This window comes from Apium graveolens, chromosome 5 (genome assembly GCF_009905375.1).
Source record: "Apium graveolens cultivar Ventura chromosome 5, ASM990537v1, whole genome shotgun sequence".
In the NCBI taxonomy this organism is placed as follows: Eukaryota; Viridiplantae; Streptophyta; class Magnoliopsida; order Apiales; family Apiaceae; genus Apium; species Apium graveolens.
This window is the reverse complement of record NC_133651.1, coordinates 24846161-24860900: the sequence shown is the minus strand read 5'-3', so window position 1 is coordinate 24860900 and position 14740 is coordinate 24846161. Positions and strand designations below refer to the sequence as shown.

Here is a 14740-nt window from a genome sequence, read left to right as displayed (position 1 = left end):
TAGGTCACTGGGTTATTCAAATAAGTCGTGTTTTCTGTGGTTTTCCCATGTTACAACTTCTGTACCAATTCGGTCGATCCGGAATGGATCGGTTAAACATTCCATTAGGGAGCCTGGTCTTGACTCTTCTGTGTGGTATTCATTCTCGTTCGGCTCTTGGAATCACATCCAGCAGTGGTTGGAACAACTTGCAAAATCCAACCACTTCACCTACTTCATTGCCCCCAACCCTTTCTTGTACCTCTATTGAAACAGAATGGTTTCATGTTCTTTCATCGATTGGTTATTCCTCTCCATTTGTATCTCTTTCTCCAATTTTGGTCTTGATTAGTTCACAAGATTGAATGGCCAATTCTCCTCCGAACCCTCGATTCGATTATTTTCCAAGAATGTTGGGTCGGGTATGTAAGCCATGTATCTGGGAGGAACTTAAAAGAAGGGCTTTCGGTTCTTTGCACCCCGTTTTGGTCTTGCAGCTTTTTTAAAAAAGAAAAAGAAAGATATATATATATATAAATTTCTTTTTTAGAAGAAAGAGTCTGAGGTTGGGTTGATTAGCTAAAATTCGTGTACTTTCCCACCAATAGTTATATACCAGACTCTCGATTTAAACTAACCGAAGGTGCGATCCTAGGGAGCTTGTTTTGAATCTACTAGGTTTTGGTTAAACGGGCAATTGTCGTAGCTACCAACTTCGGGACAAGGAGCAACAAGAACTAGGCAAAACGAGGAGTGAAAGTGGGTCTGCAGATCTTAACGAGAGGGGGGCTTCCCTCTTTCGAGCTGATTGAGAAAACCCTAAGAATTGCGCTATTTTCCCTCTTAGCATACGGAATTAACTTAACTGCCTTAATCCACGATCCACGAAATGGAGGAAGGATCAATAGTTAGGAAATCCACGTGCAAATGATCGGCTCTTAGGAAGAGATGACATTGAATGCGCTCTTACTGTTCGAGAAGAAACTGCTATAGAATCGGCTGCTAGTCTTAGTACTTTTCTGAATTTCTTACCCTTGACAGTCGAGATACTACGTAACCTTCTTTTTTACTTTACTGGTGATGTGGACAAATAGGCATCCCTTTCCTTTAACAGTCGAGCATCTTTCAGACCCTTGAATCCAATGCTATTGACTCAGCTGCTCTCGAATAAGGTCTTCATTCAAGTTATTTCTTATGTAGTGGAAACGCCTTACAATCCGGTGGGGTTTCGGTTCGTTAGCTGGTATTTGCGCAGCTCGTAGTTCCACTTTTTCTTCCTCTAGTTGAGAAGGATATCCCCCTTTTCTTTAGTAGAGTAGATAAGTGCATTTGCTTCCTCTTTCTTTGGTCGAACCTCACTTCTCTAATTCAGTATAACGAGAAGGGGTTTACTAAGGTCAGCTCAAGAAGGAGCTACTTTTGTCAGTGCAATAGTGGGAAAAAGCAGGAATTTCCTATAAAAACAGTGTTTTGGCTTCTCTTCTTACGAAATGCCTAGATGGCTCAGTAATAGTTTTGATATACAATCCAACCACGATATCCTAGGAATTGAGTTCTTGCTCACGTCTTTTTTAACTATGAAAGCTCTTTGTATAATTGCGTAAGAGAATAAAAAGAATCTTATGCCCAACAACTCCCATGTCTTTCTCGGTCGGACCGACCATAAATTTCGTTCCAAGTCTTTAAGCATTTTTAGAGCAAGAAGCAGAACTACAAGAATAGTATAAAAAAGAATGCCTATATTTCGCCGCTTTGATGAGAATAGCCTGAATAGTAATCGAACATATACTACTAAATCTTTTACTAGTAAATCTGAACCTGAACCAACGACGACTATGACTATTAATGATTATGCTTTTAACCCATCTGTCGCTTCTGGCGCTCAGGCTCAGGCGTTGAATGAACGTGCAGTGGAACTTCGGGCTGGAATACACGACGTATTAGGAGAGTTAATGGTTAACAGAAGTTTCGACGAGGTTTTAAGAGCGGCGGAGGCGGTGCATGAGTCAAGCAACGAGATCGCTTTTCTGGAGTGCCTTTTAAATGATTTGCACATAAATGGAGTGGAGAGTGAAGCTTTTACGGAAACTTTGTTTCTAACGGGGCAGGCCCCCACCATCCCTAGCCCACTTGAGCAATTTTCCATTCTCCCATTGATTCCTATGAATATAGGACACTTGTATTTCTCATTCACAAATCCCTCTTTGTTTATGCTACTCACTCTCGGTTTGGTCCTACTTTTGGTTCATTTTGTTACAAAAAATGGAGGAGGAAACTCAGTACCAAATGCTTGGCAATCCTTGGTAGAGCTTATTTATGATTTCGTGCCGAACCCGGTAAACGAACAAATAGGTGGTCTTTCCGGAAATGTTAAACAAAAGTTTTCCCCTCGCATCTCGGTCACTTTTACTTTTTCGTTCTTTCGTAATCCACAGGGTATGATACCTTATAGCTTCACAGTTACAAGTCATTTTCTCATTACTTTGGGCCTCTCATTTTCAATTTTTATTGGCATTACTCTCGTGGGATTTCAAAGAAATGGGCTTCATTTTTTAAGCTTTTCATTACCCGCAGGAGTCCCACTGCCGTTAGCACCCTTTTTAGTACTCCTTGAGCTAATCCCTCATTGTTTTCGCGCATTAAGCTCAGGAATACGTTTATTTGCTAATATGATGGCCGGTCATAGTTCAGTAAAGATTTTAAGTGGGTTCGCTTGGACTATGCTATGTATGAATGATCTTTTCTATTTCATAGGAGATCTGGGTCCTTTATTTATAGTTCTTGCATTAACCGGTCCGGAATTAGGTGTAGCTATATCACAAGCTCATGTTTCTACAATCTCAATCTGTATTTACTTGAATGATGCTACAAATCTCCATCAAAGTGAAGTGGTTATTTATAATTGAACAAAAGCGAGGAGCGAAGGCCGCAATAGCCATTATTTTCACTCTTTTTTAAATAAAAGAGACCGCCCTTGATCTGCTACCTCTCCACTTTCAATCTGATTTGGAAACGGTCCTTCGTTTGGTACATGTGGACTAGTAACTGACACAGGAGCGTCTCTATCTCGACCAAAGTTTCATGTCTCGCTCGATAGCAACAGCCAAACCCTTCTCTTTGTCAGCTCGATCTGCTCTTTTTCTTGTAGAGGAATGTGGAGCAAGGACTCTCACAAAGATAGAACGGATCGCGATTGCTCTGTCACTTCATTTTTTTATAAAGTGAGAAGCCATACCTTGCCACATGAAACTGGGTCTGACAATACCATTCTTATCCCGCCCCCCAGCCCCAGTGAGTGAGCAAAGCAAGCTATACCTGATACCGAGCAAGGAAACTTATCCTGCCGCAGTGATCATGGAAGTAGCGAATTGAAATGAGAGTGGCAAGGAATTGACCAAGCAATCGGGATCCGTACTTTGTCATCGATCCAATTCCTACCTCTCTTTGTTTCTCTCAATCACATACGTAGGAAACATCAAAAAATGGGACAACCAAAAGCTTTAGCAACGGTCGGAATGACTTTTCTTCAACTTGGCGGTGGAGCTTTCAAACCTGCTCCGGATTTCAGGAGTATAGGAAGTGCATATGGGTTCATGAGTCAAGGTGCGCTTCTCCTCCAATCGAATATATTCTACTAAAGCAACAAAGCCAAGAGGAGAAGTATACCAGTCTGGCGCAATCAGCTATAAACCAAATCACTCCCTTTGTTCTGCAACTGGATGGTCTCCCGAAACAGGCCAATCGGTAAATCCGGAACATTCCCTTATTGAAAGAATGCCCCACTTCAATCTCTTGCTTGCTTTGGTGCCCGGTCCAAGGAAAGGAGTCTAAGTCTGCCTTCAAATAAGCAATCACAAAGGTTGATCGGTCATAGGCTCCACCCTTGTTTTAGATCTTCTATCTCTAGCATTGGCTAGTGAAGCAGTAGTGGCAGAGGTCGAGCTGGTAAGCTAGCTCATAGGGCCGGCTGTCGGATGCGCTAAGGATGCTTATTCTTTCGTGCTAGGAGCAGTATGCAAGCTGGGAGTTTAATGTGAGGCGATAGTGTGTCGATAGGTAGCTCATCCCTTGCTTGGTAGTTCAAGACGTAGGCGCTGTTGTCTTTCGTGAGTGTGGGCGTGAGGCAGGACTATCTGCTGCAAGTTCCTGTTTGGCGGATGCATAATTTTTATTCGGCCGATAGGTGGGCTCTGTTCCTGTTGCAAGTGTAGGAGCGGTGTCGGCCCAAGCAGTAGTAGGCGTTAGCGTTAGCCTTAGGTGGTCGGTCGTAGTAGGCGGTAGGAAAGAAAGTATCTGTAGCGAGGAAAGCACCCTAGCCCAGTGAGTTCTTTTTCCTACTACAGCTGAAAGCACTACGGTGAGACTGCCATCGCTCGATCTGACCAGAAATGAAAGATGAAATAGCTGGTCCAGCGATGACATTTCAGAAGTCTGGCACTACATTGCTTTATAGTCAAGAAAGATAGGAAAAACCTAACTAACCATAGGAAGAGGGGCATTCAGGTTGGAAAGTGAAGTACAGTTCTGATCAGTGCAATGGGCGGGAAATACATGTGACCCTTTTTATTGATAGTGGCATTTATTGGGTCTCGATCAGCTTAGAAATAGAAAAATACCTCTTTCTGATGCCTACTTTCTGGTGACCTGAGCTTGCCTTGAGCCTTTACTTGCTTCTGAAGCAACCCCGCTGCTTGATGTTCTTCCGAAGTTGCTAATTTCGTTCCAACGGCTGTTTTTACGGGCTTATATACCACTATAAGGCCTAGGAAGGAACTCAGTAAGCCCCATTCACTTATCTACTAATTCGGACACATTAGACTCTATCCAACTCATTAACCTCCACACAACTCATCTGCGCTCGCACTTGGTGTCCTGCACGGTTGCTTGATGTTCTTCTGAAGTAGAAGTAGCTAATTTTGCAGCTCTCTTAGCCGTTTGGGCATTAATGTAACGGGGATAAGACCTGTGGAGTCCCTTTTATGCGATAGAGGCTAAATAAGTAGGTTTGTTAGGTCCCAATATGTTTGTAGAAGGGGGGTTGAATACAAACTTTACCTTTTAATCGAATAAAATGCGGAATAAGAATTGAAACAAAATTCAAGTTAAATAAAACTTTTATTAAACTTGAAATGAGTTACAACAACGGTATCTGTTACAAGGAATTAATCTCAAATTAATTATCACAAATTTAGAATAAATTCGACATGAACTTTTTCTATTTTTGCAATAATTAGAATCAAATGCTAAAAGCGATTTGAGATTAAGTTCTAGGGATTTTGATCCGCTAGATAGTTACACAAGAACAACAAAAGAATTTCTAGTGGATTGGATTTAACAATAATTGCTAGAAATAAATGCTCTGAGGATTTTACAATAATTTCTCTGCTTCTGTTTATTTTGTGTTCTTCAAATGGTTGGCTGTGTATTCAAGTGTATTTAATGAATGTCTTCTGCTTCTTTTATCATAACAGCCGAAATGGAAATGAACTGAAATGACAATCGGTAGGACTATTCTTTTGAACTAACAAGACTTTCGGTAGGACAATCAACTGTACTGGCATGACTTTCGGTATGACTATTGATTGTCATACCGATTGTCATATTAGTACAATCAAATTGTCTTGCTGAAATTAATAACAGATTTTTAATCTAATAAAAATTCTAACAAGACAATTAAATAAATTATCATGACTTTCGGTATGACTATTGATTGTCATACTGATTGTCATACCGATTGTCATACTAATACAATTAGTTTGTCTTGTTTGAATATAAATAGATTTTAAACCAATTAGAATCCTGAAAATCCTTAATATTAATTCTGAATTAATTAATCAATTAATTCAATTAATCAATAAATTAATCTTTGCAGATATAATTTATTTTCTTAATTAAATTATATGACTTAATTAATTAATAGAGAATTAATACTAATCTTGAGCAACATCCATTCTTCTGAATATCTTCTGAAAATCACTGAAATTATGAATCAATTCCACCACTTCAATGTTGACACTCGATGTACTGTCTGGTTCATGAGTGACTAACTTCCGTGACGTTTCTTCATGTCTTGACTTTGATACTCTGATTTTCTTCAGACTAAATCCTTGTAACTAATTGATACCCTGACGAGATCTCTGTCACTTGATTAAATCCACAATCTTGATTTATATCAGTGAGGCTTGATCAATTTCTTGAGCTTCTTCCAGTGAATTAAGTCTTCAAGTCTGTAGATGAATAATGTTCCTTAACCCTTTGACAGATGTTACTTTGTGAGATCTCTCTGACGACAGATCCATTATTTACTTATTACATTCTTATTTGAGTTGAGTTAAATCCTCGAATATACAAATAAGCTATGACATATGCCTTTCAATCTCCCCCTATTTGCTTGTTAGACAATAACAACAAATACCTAGAGGATAACTCAACTAACAAATAAGAAAAAGATATAAACAGTAATGCAAAGTAAATAGCAGAAAAGTTCTGGATTATATTTAACATTTTCCATATTCCAAAAGAAATTTACAAGTGAAAAGAAGATAGATGTTCCTCTAGCCTGAACATATAACTACATTAGTCTATCTTGATTCATAAAGCTCTAATCATATTACATTGAGTTTTGAGCTAATTGACTTCAGTTGTCTTCTCTTCTGACTTCACCTTCTTCTAAATCTTGAAGCAACTCTTTATCAAACACACGATCCTTTTCTGAAGTGAAGCTTGCTGGTCTGACTGGTTGAACTCCAACTGACTTCAGCTTATTCTTGATCTGATTGTACCTTTTAATATTCTTTTCACAATAAGCTTGAATCAAATCAGCAGCTTGAGTCTTCAACATGGATGAGTATCCAGCAGTTCTTAAATGATGTTCCATCCAGACCAGATGCTTAGCTGAGTAGTCTTTAAGAGATTGTACATCTAGCTGACAGATTTGAAGACAATCAGACTTAAAGAATCTCACCTGATGAGGATTGTTGACCACCTGAGGACTAGCCCTGCTGGCAAACTCTTTAAGCCTTTCTCGAAGAACTTCATTCAATTCTGAGCTTCTTTTTACCTTGTTGAGAAGAACCCAAGTCTCTGACAAAGAACGATTCTCAAACAGATGAAGTGACACCTTGAAAGATCCTTCACTCTGACAATATACAAAAATGCTCATCTCATTTAGGGATCTGTCAAAAGCAGCTGTGATCCTTGAGACTTCAGTCTTGATAGCATTCATGTACATGTCATTATTAGGATTTGAGATTTCTAGCTTGTCAAGAAGATGTAGGAACTGCCTATCATTGTTAGTACTCAGCTGAGGCATATCAAGTACTCTCCTAGCTTCATCCCATTTTTCACCAATCTTCAGTCTGACATCTCTTCTCCTTTCTTGAGCCTTAATGTCATGAAGACGTTGCTTTTGAAGAGTTTTTGTTCTTTGTATGTCTTTCCTCATGTCAATGATCTGGGAGACCTTTTTGAGTTCAGCTTCTTTTCTTTTCATCTCTGACTGCTGCTGCTAAAACTCTTTCTCAAAGATAGGATCCACTGAAGCTTCCTCTTCCCATTCTCCAAAATCACTTTCCTCTTCAGCTTCAAATAAACCATCTTTATCTTCCAAGACTGGTTCAGTGGGAATGCCAAAAATATCAAAGTCATCATGTTCTCCACTGTAGTAGACATCATCAGCCTTTCCTTTGTCTCCAGCAGAGGTATCTTTTTCTTTCCCCTTTCCACTACTCTCTTTCTTCTCCCCCTTAGTTGAGGGATTCTCTACGGACTTTCCCTTATATCCTCCATCACCTCCCAAGCCTGAGCCTCCACCAGACGACCCTTCAAAGTAAGTCCTTTGTTCTTCATTGGGACAGTGAGAATTTTTGATCATGTAGTACAGGTGCTTCATCCCTTCATTCAGATGTTCCATACCTATCTCTATCTTCAGAAATCTGGAGGAATCCAGTGAATGATTCATTTCAACCAAATCTTCAAGAGAAGTCATCCTTGTATGTAGAGAGCAGAAGTTAGAAATGTCATCAGCTGATAAAGTTAGAGTTTCCTGAATCGAATTGAGCTTTGGTGTGACAGTGTTCTTGAGATCTGAGATATCATTCCTTATGAGTGCCAGCTGATTGTTGACAGAGGTGGAAGAAGAAGACCGTTCAACCACTTGTGCTTTGAATGATTGAGCCTCAGCTTGGCTTTTAGCAAGTTCTTCTTTTAGAGCAACAATTTGAGCTAACAGGTTTTCAGTATCTGTGTCTGTGTGTGCTCTCACCTGAATTTCACTCGTGTTAGGTTCACTCACCTCACGTGCTTGTGTTTCTCTCAATATAATTGCTCGTGAGGAGTCTTCCTGTTGCTGTTCTTCTGTACCTGCAGTTAAAATCACCCTAGCCTCTTCAAGAGAGGTCAGTGGTGGTGCAATGGGAATTCGCGAGTCCCGATCCTCAGTCAAACCTATCATTTCATGTGAAATAGATGTCTGAATTGCTTCAGGGATAGATTGACCGAGTTGCCCTCCACTTTCTCCAGATAAATCTGCGAGTGGAGAATCCCGTGAGGGAGCCAGAGGTGTTTGATCTAAGAGGGGAGAAAATGACTCTATTAAGGGTGGCTGAGAGTCAGATTTTCCCTCAGAAGCATGTGACTGCTCTTCTGCCGTAACTATGGCAGGCACTGTAACAGACTCTATGTGCACTCCTTGCTCTGTGTCTTGAGTATCATCTGTGGGTATGTATGGTTCCATTGTGAGTAATGGAATTGTGCTTGACTCAGTACAAGATGTCATGGCCCTATGGTGAATTTCAATAGATTCATCCTGTTGAGAGAATGTCTCTAATAACTGTTCATTGGCCATTTCAAAGTCCATGTCCTGTTGGGAGGACAAGGATGGGCTTTCAGATGCCTCAGTATAAGTTCTTCTTTTCTTTGCAGGAGGCAGAGCTGAGGGTTCACTCACATTTAACAATGCACTACTTCTTATTAATCTTCTGGGTAACATTTTAGACAGTGGGGGAGAGGTTGAGATAGGTTGTGACTCTGTGTTTGGCTCTATGACCTGGGATTGAAGCTGTAGTTCCACAACTTCATGGTCAGTCCTATCGACCACTGGGGGTCTTTCAACAGAAGTAGGAATGGAGTGAGAGTGAGGAATTACTACCTGTAATGGAAGAGCATCTGATGTTGGAGGAGCCTGGGTGGCTTGAACCACTGGAGGTTGAGGTTGCTGTTCATGACCGGGAAGATTGAAAATAGGTAAGGGAATATAAGTGGCCATGAAAGCAGATACAAGTACTGGAACTTGCATGAATTTGAAGGTTGTGTCTTGGCGGGTGTAAATCTTTTTGCTTACTGGAGGGGGTTCGGTTACTGCAGAGTTAGCAAAAAGGGCTTTGTGCTCAGGTGTGAGAAGATGATCTGCTATAAGCATGAGAAAACGAGCATAGTAACATGATACCCTACGATTTGTAGAATGATCATGTAAAGCAGTAGTGAGACGTCTCAAGAGAATGGGAAAAAGTAGTTTGCCAAAATTGATCCTTTGATTGAAAACAACCGCAAGATCAATATACTGCAGAGTGGAAGTGATGTTGTGAAAGTTGGATTTAGTGCAGTTGGAAAACACTTTAGAAAGTGTATCGAAGAAAATATCCCATTCAGACACCAAATTGGATTTTGAAAGTTTGGTTAAATTGATCACCCCCTGATAGTGAATAGCATGGAAAAAGTTTGTGATATCATTTTCAGAGGGCAAATTACAGAAATTGTCCAATGGAAAATTTAACGCTTGATTGACGACTGTTTCATCAACTATATACTGTGTGTTTGCCACGGTGAATGAAAAAGATTTTGAATCATCGGCCACAGTAGAGGTTGTGCAAATCAGTCTAAGCAGATCAACATTTAAAATCACATTTGATTTAATAGCAGAGCTAACAATCGAATGGTCATTTAAAAATCTAATCCATGGCTTAAATTTTTCCACATCACATTTTTCTGGATTAAAATAACCAACCTGATTATGCGCGACAATTTGGAAATTGAGAGCCATTTAAAATAATAATAAGACACACACTTTCAGAATTTTAAGAATAATATTAAGAAAATTCGAATTAATTAAATTAATTTAATAATTCGAATTAAATTAATTATAATCGAAAAATTTAGACAGAAATGTATCTCGTTAAAATTCTTAACTCACAAACGCAGATTTGAAAAGCCAAAAGACACAAAACAGAAATTAAAATTAAAATCAAAAATACCCAAAATCAACAAACACAATGATTCGAAAAAAAAGTTTTTAAAAAAAATTTTGGCAGCACTCCTGTATGTATATATATGTATGTATATATAACAGGAGTAAATTGCTGAGTAAGAACTCGAGCACAAGAGTAACAATGGAGATCTGTTGGTTCGAAGAGAGAGAGAGAGACAAGACTGTTCGGTTTGAAAATGATGAGAGAAAACTGTTTGTAAGTCATATGTCATAGCCTATTTGTATATTCGAGGATTCAACTCAACTCAAATAAGAATGTAATAAGTAAATAGTGGATCGACCGTCAGAGAGATCTCGCAAAGTAATATCTGTCAAAGGATTCAGAAACAAGGTTCATCTACAGACTTGAGGAGGTAATTCACTGGAAGAAGTTCAAGAAGTTGATCATGCCTCAGTGATATAAATCAAGATCGTGGATTTAATCAAGTGACAGAGATCTCGTCAGAGTATCATTAATTACAAGGATTTAATCTGAAGAAAATCAAAGCGTCATGTCTTGACGTCACGGAAGTTAGTCACTCATGAACCAGACAGTACATCGAGTGTCAACGTTGAAGTGGCGGAATTGATTCATAATTCTCAGTGATTTTCAGAAGATTTGCAGAAGAATGGTTGCTGCTCAAGACTAGAATTAATTCTCTATTAATTAATTAAGTCATCTAATTTAATTAAGAAAATAAATTATATCTGCGAAGAATAATTTATTTATTAATTGAATTAATTGATTAATTAATTCTGAATTAATTTTAGGAATTTTCAGAATTTAAATTGGATTAAAATCTGCATTAAATCAACAAGACAATTGAAAATGAACTAGCATGACAATCAGGATTGTCATACCGATTGTCATGCTAGGCCATTTTCAATAGTCTCACCGAAAGTTACACTAGGAGAAGGATTGTCTTGCTAGTTCATTCTGATTGTCATGCTAGTTCATTCTGATTGTCATGCTAGTTCATTCAGATTGTCTTGCTAGTTCAATCCATTGTCCTACCGAAAGTCTTGCCAGCTATAGGATTGTCATGCCAATTCAATTCTATTCGGCTGTTGATTAAAAAGAAGCAGAGAAGCAGCAACTCAAAACCAGAACACAGAAGTCAAGAAAAAAAAAAGCAGAAAAGAAATACAAGAAGAAATATTTCATCTTTTCATCTGCATACTTCAAGATTAAATTTCTAGATTGTAAAGTTAAATCCAATCCACTAGAAATCTTTATCTTGCTCTTGTGTAACAATCTAGCGGATTAAAATCCCTAGAACTTAATCTCAAATCGCGTTTAGCATTTGATTCTAATTATTGCAAAAATAGAAAAAGTTCATGTCGAATTTATTCTAGATTTGTGATAATTGATTTGAGATTAATACCTTGTAATCGATACAGTTGTTGTAACACCTTTCAAGTTTAATAATATTTTTATTTAACTTGAATTTTGTTTCACATTTTTTATTCCGCATTTATTCGATTATTTGGTACTGTTTGTATTCAACCCCCCCCCTTCTACAAACAAATTGGGACCTAACAATTGGTATCAGAGCCTTCTGATTAACGAACAAATCAAGATCCTAGACTTTTGTGATTTTTCAACTCCTTGAATTTTTATTTATTCAAAAATTCATAATGACTTCACATAAAGTTGGAACCGTTAAAATTCCACAATTTGATAAAGAGAATTATATCATGTGGAAGAAGAAGATGCTATTATTTTTACAAGTTGCAAATCCCAAATATTCAAACTTGTTAAAGAAGGGTATAAAAACTCCGATGGTTATTGAACCGGAGGTAATAATAGATGGTGTGGTGACTACTGAAGCTAGAACCTATCCAAAAGAGCCTGAAGATTTTACTCCTGCTGAGAAGGAAGAAGCCTCCTTGGATGCCAGCCTTCAATTAATATTAATTGATTCCCTTGATCCCTTGATGAACAGACATGTGATGAACTGTAAAAATTCCAAACACATGTGGGAAACTATTGAGGTGATTAATGAAGGCACAGAGGAAGTTAGGGAGAACAAGTTGGAAATCCTAACCTCTGAATATGAACATTTCAAATCAAATCCAGGAGAAGGAATTACTGAAGTGTTTGAGAGGTACAATGCGTTGATCAACAACCTGAACATCAATGGAAAGTATTATTCAATCAGGGAGGTCAACAAAAAGTTCCTTTTAACACTGCCAGCTCATCTTGAACATAGAATCACTGCCATTAGAGAAGCTAGAGATCTGAGTGAGATTTCTTTGGACAGGCTCTATGGAGTGTTAAAAACCTATGAGTTGGAGCAGATTCAACAGAAGGAAGTCTACGGGAAGGATAGAATGATCAGCACATCTACTGCACTTGTAGATGAAGGTCAACAACAACAACAATCTCAACAGTTAGAAAGAATGGTACAGTTTTCCAAGGGTGAGGAAAATGAGTTAGTAGCAGAATATGATCCTCCTACTACAAATCAATCAAGTGATGATTTTTATTCCTTGGAAGAGCTGGAGCAATTGGAAGATGAATCAATGGCCCAAATTGTCAAGAGATTCTCCCATGTCAGATTCAGGAGGAATCCCAAGCTTAAGTACAAGTCCAACTACAACAAATTCCAGAAAGGTGGATCTTCATCCTCTAACACCAGCAGTGGTGGGTACAAAACAGGGATGGTTGATCGAAGCACCATTAGATGCTATAACTGCAATGAGTTGGGACACTTTGCCACAGAATGTAGGAAGCCAAAGCAAGTAAGAAAGAACTCTGAAAGGGCTTATCTGGCAAAGGGAAGAAGCTGGGATGATACTGACAGTGAAGATGAAGATGAAGGAAATCTTGCTCTTATGGCTATTGATGGAAAAGCTTCATCGTCAAGAATAGAGGTAAAACTTTCTGATGCTGAAATGGTTTATCATCTAAGAGGTAACTTAGATTGTGCACGTCGTGATAATGAACTGTTAAGTTTAAAGATCACAGACCTTGAGAAAGAGGTCAATGAATTAAGACTTGTGCATATTAATCAAGACAAATTAAAAGAACAGGTATCTTTTCTAGAGAATAGAGTTGACTGTTATAGAAAACTCGAAACTATTCTCAAAGACAAGATCACCGGTCTTGAGACTAAGGTTAGAGCCTACTTCAATTCTTGTTCGAAGGCTAAAGAGTTCTACAGTAAGCAAGCTGTTAATCAAACATCTGGAATAGGATATGATTACAATGCTGCTATTGGAGAATTAGGCATAAACTCCCCTCCTCATGTCTGTGCTAAAGGGAGGGAAGTACCACATGTGCTTAAGGGTGTTGATGAACCCCTCTATAAAGCATCAATTGCTGAACCATTTGATGCGACCTCTTCTGTTATTCAAGAAGAAATACGTGCTGAGGATCATGCTTATGAGAAGATTGTTTCCAAGTCAAGTGAGTCGAAAGTTCCAGTCAAAGTTGTGAAAGCAACTGAGACTAACTCAGACACACATGAGTTGGATAACAATAATGCCATGTCTACCATGCATAAATTACCTGCTGTTAATCACTCTCATAAAGCATGTGGTGTTGCTAATTGTATGTCTTGTGCTTTTAATATGATGTATGCTTATTTTAATGGTAAGCATGTGTCTAATGATAAGACTACTCCTCGTCAGCATGTGAATAACAAGAAGCATGATAGGTCTAAGACTGCTAGTCCTTCTAAGGCTAGAAAGGAGATATTTGTGCCTAAGCTTAAACAGAAATTTGTTAACGCTGTTTACAAGGTCAAATGTTCAGTCATTGAGAAAGTTGAGGCAATTAAAATTAAAAATGTTGTTTTGCCTGACAAAGGACAGTTCTACAAGTATGTCGGGCCCAACCAAGTTTGGGTTCCGAAGAAGGTCTAATCCATTTGTAGTGCAGGGCATTAAACAGGTGTAACCGATAGTGTGGATTCTTGACAGTGGATCATCAAGACATATGACCGGAGATAGAGCCCTGCTATCAAATGTGAATTGAGAAAGCTGGCCCCCTGGTTACCTTTGGAGATAACAGCAAAGGTTTATCTGAGGGATATGGCTGTTTGTAAGCTGGGAATGTTATCATTGTAATTTTGTATATTGTGCTAGGTTATTATCAGGAAGCAGTATCTAACATATAGCACCAGTGACGAGACTTGAGAATATTACGACATATCAGGCACCTGCTGTACATGACACTTGGAATTGTACTCTAGTAAGATGTGTACAAGTGTACTCCTGATTGGTGAGTTAAAAGAGGAAGTCAGTGCACCACAGTTCATGGACTTTGCAGCTGCAGATCTATCGGACTATGCAATCTCTTCTTCACAATCTCACTTCAGGTTGGTATGAACTAGTATACTGCTCAAGCAATCGTCAAGGACATGGTATGGCACTCTAACTGCAGTTACAGTTTTATATGAATAAGTAGAGTCGTCATATTTATAACTATCTTATCACTAAGCACAATCATATTGTTTTATATGTGCAGTGGTATATTGCTTATGCAACATAACAATTAGTATCTAATGTACT

General features: G+C 38.5%; 1 protein-coding gene across 1 annotated transcript; it reads left to right on the top strand.

Moving 5' to 3' along the window:
- Positions 1-1712: 1712 nt before the first annotated feature.
- On the top strand, positions 1713-3397 carry LOC141661553 (ATP synthase subunit a-like). Its single transcript, XM_074468563.1, has one exon. It carries the CDS (start codon positions 1713-1715, stop codon positions 2883-2885), a length of 1173 nt encoding a protein of 390 aa, XP_074324664.1. The 3' UTR covers positions 2886-3397.
- Positions 3398-14740: the final 11343 nt, after the last annotated feature.